We start from the raw sequence: 7,500 nt of genomic DNA, 5'->3' as shown, positions 1-7,500 counted from the left end.
TGGAACACCCTTTTATCAACGGATGAGGAAAAACAACACCTCAACAAATCAATGGAGGAAACAAAAGGTGAACACGGGCACCCCTGTTCTCAATGGTCTGCCGGCTTAAAGGGAAAGTTTAGAGCCGGCCCTGTCCGTCCGTGCACAACAAACACAGATATAAATAGTGTTACGCCGGTTTCAAGCTGTGAATTCAAACGCACACTCTTTTGAGGAAAGGCCTGAAAGCTCGAGGATTGAACACAGGAGAGGTTCACACCCTGGTGTAGTGAGTCCACGGGGCTTTGAGGATAAGCACAAGTGTGTGTGTGAGTGTGTGTGAGTGTGTGTGTGTGTGTGTGTGTGTGTGTGTGTGTGTGTGTTGGAACCTTTGAACCATCACAGGAAGTACATCTGAGGTACAGCTGCCTTCAAAGAGCCTGTCTCCATCAACCTTAGAACAGAAGAACTCAAATACGTCTCCCAGAAAAGCTGTGTGCGTGTGTGTGTGTGTGCACGCGTGCGTGCATGCGTCTACCCCACATTTTCTCTATCTACAGTATACTGTACTAATTTCACTCCTCATTCATCCAACAGCATCACATTTCAAACACAGTAGGCCGATATGTGTTCATGATCATCCACATCAACTGTCAACCAAAAGATCCTCTGAGTCTTATCAAGTGAAAGGCAGCACAGCGCTGTTTAAATAGGAACGACTTGGAGGGTGAGGTCACAATGAAGGAGCAGGACATTGACACGAGCACTTTCTCTGTGTGTGTGTGTGTGTGTGTGTGTGTGTGTGTGTGTGTGTCCTGTGATACTGATACAATAGGCTCGGCCCCAAGCACCCTGTATAACTTTTTGTTGTTGTCTTGTTTATTATTTCACCATTTAAAAACCAAGCAAGCACATCATAATAATTTTTAAATGTTTTAAGGATAGTACACAATAAAGTTAACGACATTTCCGTTGTGGTGAACACTAGATGCAAGTCACCTCTATGCCATTGAGGGGGCCCCGGCAGCATCAAGTTGCTGTTTACGGGTTTAATGGTAACAGGTATGGGTACAACACAGCACAACAACCAAGGAACACAGTGTGTCAAGAATACAGAGTGTGTGAGCTGACTTTGGACCCGACCCCAACAGATTCAGTCCACAGATTCAGTCCATATGGGTTTTCTAACCCATAAGCCCAGCGTGTGTCCTTCACTTCCTACACTGTCCTAGTGAGACTCGATTTGAGACTCACATATAAGTAAAAAAAATGAGTCAGTTGCTACTGAGGTGACGGTATTGCGTTTTTGGTGATGTGAAGTGTGATGATAATTGTGGGTTAGCGCTAGCTAGCGGTGCGTACCTTTAACGAGGCCCACTGCAGGCTGTTCCTCTGGGACCCACTGCAGGTGTTACCATACGGCTGGGAGGCTAGCGTAGCTAGCGTAGCCGAGGACCGGCTGTCATTCTGGTCCCGGGAGGACGACACGGACTCCCTGCTCCTCTCCAGGACGGTCTCCAGGCCACACTCGTCCAGCTGAGGGGGGACAGGGGGGGGGGACGGGGGTCAGGGGTCACAGACGAGGATATAGCCGTTAAAAAAAAAAGTTAAGGACCACCGACCGAGTTAGCCATGGAAGCTAACACGCTAACTGACGAGGGTGGTTGTGAATAAGACACCCTCTTCTCTCTCCCTCTCTCTTTCTCTCTCTGTGTGTGTGTGTGTCTCTCTAGTAGTGTGGTCTAGCATTGTGTTTGTCTCTCAGCGCCATTAAAGATTCAGACGGCCTGTAACTGGATGCCCGTGCTGCTGGTTACTAAGCCACAGGACACAACAAAAGGCCAGAGGAGGAAAGGGGAGAAAACCCACACCGCAGGTCGGACAGCAGCTACACTCGACTGCCTCGGGCACTGGAGCACTTACCTGCATTATGTACCCTTCTACAGATAGGCCTGTTGGTGTCATAATAATAATAATAATAATATTATCTTGGTTTTATATAGCGCCTTTCACAAACTCAAGGACGCTTTACAGAATGTACAGACAGACAGACAGAAAGACAGAACAGATAAAACACAGAGACAGAGACAGCAACAAAACTAAACTAGGGGCCAAAGGCCTTGGTGAACAGATGAGTTTTGAGGGCTCATTTGAAGGTGTCCAGGGTAGGGGGGCGTTGCGGATCACTGTGAGGAGAGAGTTCCAAAGGGTGGGTGCTGCCACACTGAAGGCTCTGTCCCCCAAGGTCCGTAGGTTGGTGCAGTGGTGTATGTTGTTGTTGTTGTTGTTGTTGTTGTTGTTGTTATCTTGTATGGTGTTTTTATGAACTCCAGTGTTTTCTACATGAACCTTTGAGGACATTGAAGTTTTCTGAAGTGTTCCATGTCACTGTCTGTGTTATGGTGGTCTACATCAATTACAACTAGTCAGTTATTATATTAAGTTATTATCGAGTACATTATTGGTGTGTCTGTTTTGAGACATAGCTAAGCTGTCGGTATACGGTTACGTACTGTACCTCCAGCAGCATTACACAACCTGCTGTATGTCTGTTTACCAGCGTCATGTTCAGGGGGTGTAAAGTACTTGTACATCAAGCTGCCTCACGCTATGGAAACAGGAGATAGGCTCCTGCCCTAAGGGCCATTAGGCTCCAGAACCATCAGTTGTCAAGGCTACTTACATCTCTTTCTCCTGTATGTCTGTGTGGGGAAAAGGCAGAAGCAGGGTGCAAATAGCGTATATCTGTATGAGGGGAGACTGGTGGACGTAGAAATCTGGCCATAATGATGTTCTAACGTAATGATTGGCCGGTTTCACAGGGGGTAGGGGAGGAGGGAGAGAGTGGAGGGAGGAAGGGCTTAAGCTTAGGGTTAAATCTCCACTGAGGATGCTTTTTACTCTAGGAAAAATGTCAAATTTAAATGTAAATTATCTGCGTCCAATAATAGAAGGACATGAACAGCATTCGTTGACACCGTAAGCCATTTATATAACTACAAACTCACTATTAACATATCATTATTACGACATCGGTAGCCCAGTGGTTAGAGAGGCCAGCCGGCTAGCAATCGGAAGGTTGCTGGTTCGTTCCACCGCCTCAAGAGCGAGATGCATGTGCCCTTGAGCAAGGCACTTAACCCCTAATTGCTCCAGGTTGCGCCGACTATGGCTGACCCTGTGCCTCGAGCAAAAAATACCAAATCCCAACAATTGATTGACAAGTTGATTGCATGGCAAATAAAATATTATTATTATTATAATAACTTTTATAATAATAATAACTTTTATTTGTATAGCACTTTTCCCGCAAACGTTGCAGCTCAAAGTGCTTTCATCATTAACAATCATCATTTAATCATTTAGTCATTTAAAGGCAATATTAAAAAGATGGGTTTTTAGTCTTGACTTGAACATATTTGCTGAGGTTGCATCCCTAATGTAAAGTGGCAGTGCATTCCACAATTTGGGTGCATGAAATGAGAATGCAGCCTCACCAAATCTCTTTTGTACACAGAGAAAGCCAGCATCAGAAGACCTGAGAGCTCTACTGGGCTGATATTCTAGCAAAAGGTCTTTTCAGATATTCTGGTGCTGTGCCAGTGAGAGCTTTATAAAGAAATAGAAGAATCTTGAAATATATTCTGAACTTAACAGGAAGCCTAACCCTACAAAGGTGTACCCCTGACCCTAACCCTACAAAGGTGTACCCTAACCCTACAAAGGTGTACCCTAACCCTAACCCTACAAAGGTGTACCCCTGACCCTAACCCTACAAAGGTGTACCCCAACCCTAACCCTACAAAGGTGTACCTCTGACCCTAACCCTACAAAGGTGTACCCTAACCCTACAAAGGTGTACCCCTGACCCTAACCCTACAAAGGTGTACCCCAACCCTACAAAGGCGTACCGGTAGTGGTTTGGCGATGCCGATGCGGACGGGCCCGTGGCTGGTGGACTTCAGGACCGTGACGGCGACCTCCAGGCTGGAGCCCTCGACCACTGTGTCGTTGACGGACACCAGCCGGTCGCCAGGCAACAGCTGGCCATTCAGTTCCGCCACGCCCCCTGGGAGCAGGGAGCGGATCACCAGCACGGTCTTCTCTGGGTCCTCAGGGTCCTGGAGGGGAGGGGGAGGGTAGGGAGGGAGGGAGGGAGGGAGGGGAGGGGAGGGGGTAGGGGAGGAGGGAGAGAGTGGAGGGATGGAGGAAGAGAGTGGAGGGAGGGAGGGAGGGGAGGGGAGAGGGGGAGAGGGGGAGGAGAGGGGAGAGGGGAGAGGGGACAGGGGAGGGGAGGGTAGAGGGGACAGGGAGAGAGAGAGAGAGGTGGGGGGGAGAGAGTGAGTTGGGGGTAGGGGAGAGGGGGAGAGGGTAGGGGGGATAGTGAGAGAGAGAGTGAGTTGGGGGGAGGGAGAGGTGGTTGGGGAAACAGAGAGAGAGAGAGAGATGAGGGGAGAGAGAGAGAGGTGGGGGGGAGAGAGAGAGAGGTGGGAGAGAGAGAGGGGGGTAGAGGATGTAAGGGATCAAGTAAGGCCTTGAGATTTCGCTCACTTGCTAGTCTACTGCAGTGGTTCTCAACCCTCTCCTCGGGGACCCCCCAGCCGCTCCACATATTTGATCTGTTCCACCACCACCCAGCACACCTGATTCAACTAATCAAGTACAAATAATGCTTTGTACTTGATTAGTTGAATCAGGTGTGCTGGTGATGGAACAGATCAAATACGTGGAGCGGCTGGGGGTCCCCGAGGAGAGGGTTGAGAAGTATACTGAAGCCCCTGTCTCACCTGGTAGTCTAGGATACTGAAGCCCAGGCCTGCCTCTCCCTTGACCAGCTCCACCACCTGGGTGTCTCTCTCCCACATGGCCAGAGGGGGAGACTCTGTACCACGTTTCCCACAATCCTCAGCGACGACTGGAATACAGCTGTGGTCCAACTGGGATAGGAGACAAAGGAGGTCATTGTTGAGCATAACATATATATATATATACTGTATATGCCTTTATGTGGGCTATTTAACACCTTTTATTCAAAATAATGAACAACAATAACAATAGATATCAGAAATGTCAGCTCATCAATCTATACATCCATCCATCCATTCACCCATCCACCCACCCACCCACCCACCTATCCAACCACCCATCCATCCATCCATCCATCCATCCATCCATCCACCCATCCATCCATCCACCCATCCACCCACCTATCCAACCACCCATCCACCCACCCACCCATCCATCCACCCACCCATCCACCCATCCACCCATCCACCCACCCACCTTGTCATTGAACTCGGCCAGGACGTTTTTCATGTTGAGTCGGACTTCTTCATCTTGTTCAATGTGGCGGGGCTGAGGGGGGGGGATGAGGGGCAGAGGGGTGGGGATGAGGGGTAGAGGGGCTACGAGGCGACAGCACACCAGACAGATCCACACAGGCAGCTCTCTCAGGATGCTGACCACCTCCCTGTGTGTCTCTCCTATGAGGGGGATCCCATTCACCTGACAGGACACACACACACACACACACACACACACACAGACACACACACACACAGACACAGACACAGACACAGACACACACAGCCAATAATTGTACTTATGTGTACTTCTACAGTGAGATGTAATAAAAGCGATTCTGATCTGATTGATTGCCTGCCTGAATGATTGATCGCTCACCTCCAGGACCTGGTCCCCCTGGTGCAGCTCCCCCCCCAGGCCCACGGGGCCCTCAGGCAGGAGGGAGCAGAGGTAGTGGTGCCCCGCCCGGGCCTCCAGGCTGATGCCCAGACCACTGGTCTCACTGAACCTCTGCACCTGGCACACCTGGGGGGGAGGGGGAGGGGTGGCATAGGGAGGGGGGAGCGGGGGGGGTCGCATAGGGAGGGGGGAGGGGGGGGGGGGGTGGCATAGGGAGGGGGGAGGGGGGGGGTCGCATAGGGAGGGGGGAGGGGGGGGGGGGAGGGTTAGTGTGTGTATATTGGAACAAGGGAGTTAGTGTGTGTATAATCAAACAAGGGAGGTGGGGGTGGGGGGTGAGGGAGTTAGTGTGTGTATATTGGAATAAGGGAGTTAGTGTGTGTGTATTGGAATAAGGGAGTTAGTGTGTGTATAATCAAACAAGGGAGGTGGGGGGAGGGGGTGGTGAGGGAGTTAGTGTGTGTATATTGGAAAAAGGGAGTTAGTGTGTGTATATTCGAACAAGGGATTTGGGGGGGGTGTGTGAGGGAGTTAGTGTGTGTATATTCGAACAAGGGACTTAGTGTGTGTATATTAGTGTGTGTATATTCAAACAAGGAGGGTAGTGTGTGTGTGTATTAGTGTGTGTATATTGGAACAAGGGAGTTAGTGTGTGTATATTGGAAGAAGGGGGGTAGTGTGTGTATATTAGTGTGTGTATATTCAAACAAAGAAGTTAGTGTGTGTATATTCAAACAAGTGAGGTAGTGTGTGTATATTGGAACAAGTGAGGTAGTGTGTGAATATTCAAACAAGGGAATTAGTGAGTGTGTATGTACACGGTATGTTTTACACGGTATGCACACCCGGATAAGGCAATGAAAGTGAAAACAGGCCAGATGGGAGAGGACGTGAACAGGCCTCTATTATTTCATAATTTCGTGAAGGAGTGTGTGTGTTATGAAACGTACAACAACTTCATATCTGGGGCCCAGGATGCTCTGCCACCTCTTCCTCAGGTCTTCCTCTTCGGTCTCCGTCAGCCTCACTCTTTCTATAAACACACACACACACACACACACACACACACACACACACAGGTCAGTCTCGGTTCTTAAAAGAATCTTAGGCGTGCACGCACACACACACATGAATGCACACACACACACACACACACACACACACGCACACAAACATAAACACTCCCACTCCAAGACTGCAGTATGTCTAGCACAGCTGCCAGGGCTACAAGGCTCATTTCCACTGGTCTCTAATCAAGCAGAACAGCTACAATAACACACGTGTCTAAACATAGACACCAGAATGCTACTATAAACCACTGACATCAACAGCCTGGCCCGAGCCAATCAAACAGCATTCCAACATGTCATCATCACTGAGCATATGTGTGTGTGTGTGTGTGTGTGTGTGTGTGTGTGTGTGTGTGTGTGTGTGCATGCCTAAGATTTAAGACGTTTTTTGGGGCTGAAGAACTGAGGCTGACCTGTGTGTGTGTTTGTGTGTGTGTGTGTGTGTGTGAGCCATGTCGATTACATTTCACAACGGACTGTACCAGATGTTGTTTTGTTACTGTGAATATAAGACCTGCATTTCCCAATGGAGTGTGTGTGTGCGTGCGCGTGGTGTGTGTGTGTGTGTGTGTGTGTGTGTGTGGGTGTGTTACAACAACAACCCTCTGTCAACATCTGACAATAATCTTCAATCATGCAACGCAGTAATTAAGAAAAATAAATCATCCGGCGATGATGTCATCATCCTGTGCCGTACCCTTGACAGGATCTGGTTGGTGGTCACCGCAGACGGCTTTTCTGGAGATTT

The 7,500-nt window shown here is 49.1% G+C and overlaps 1 protein-coding gene across 1 annotated transcript in view; it reads right to left on the bottom strand.

Moving 5' to 3' along the window:
- Positions 1-7,500, bottom strand: part of LOC308160911 (multiple PDZ domain protein-like) — a gene marked incomplete at both ends in the record, with an annotated part of 46,914 nt that overhangs the window by 32,365 nt on the left and 7,049 nt on the right. The window contains 7 exons of the mRNA XM_080534840.1: positions 1,342-1,515; positions 3,891-4,100; positions 4,767-4,916; positions 5,263-5,484; positions 5,662-5,808; positions 6,633-6,715; positions 7,450-7,490. Of these exons, the coding sequence (XP_080390966.1) occupies positions 1,342-1,515; positions 3,891-4,100; positions 4,767-4,916; positions 5,263-5,484; positions 5,662-5,808; positions 6,633-6,715; positions 7,450-7,490 (1,027 nt within the window). The remainder of the gene's footprint in view (positions 1-1,341; positions 1,516-3,890; positions 4,101-4,766; positions 4,917-5,262; positions 5,485-5,661; positions 5,809-6,632; positions 6,716-7,449; positions 7,491-7,500) is intronic.

This window comes from Nansenia antarctica (genome assembly GCF_963989245.1).
Source record: "Nansenia antarctica genome assembly, chromosome: 6".
Classification (NCBI taxonomy): Eukaryota; Metazoa; Chordata; class Actinopteri; order Argentiniformes; family Microstomatidae; genus Nansenia; species Nansenia antarctica.
This window is presented reverse-complemented; position numbering and strand designations above follow the sequence as displayed.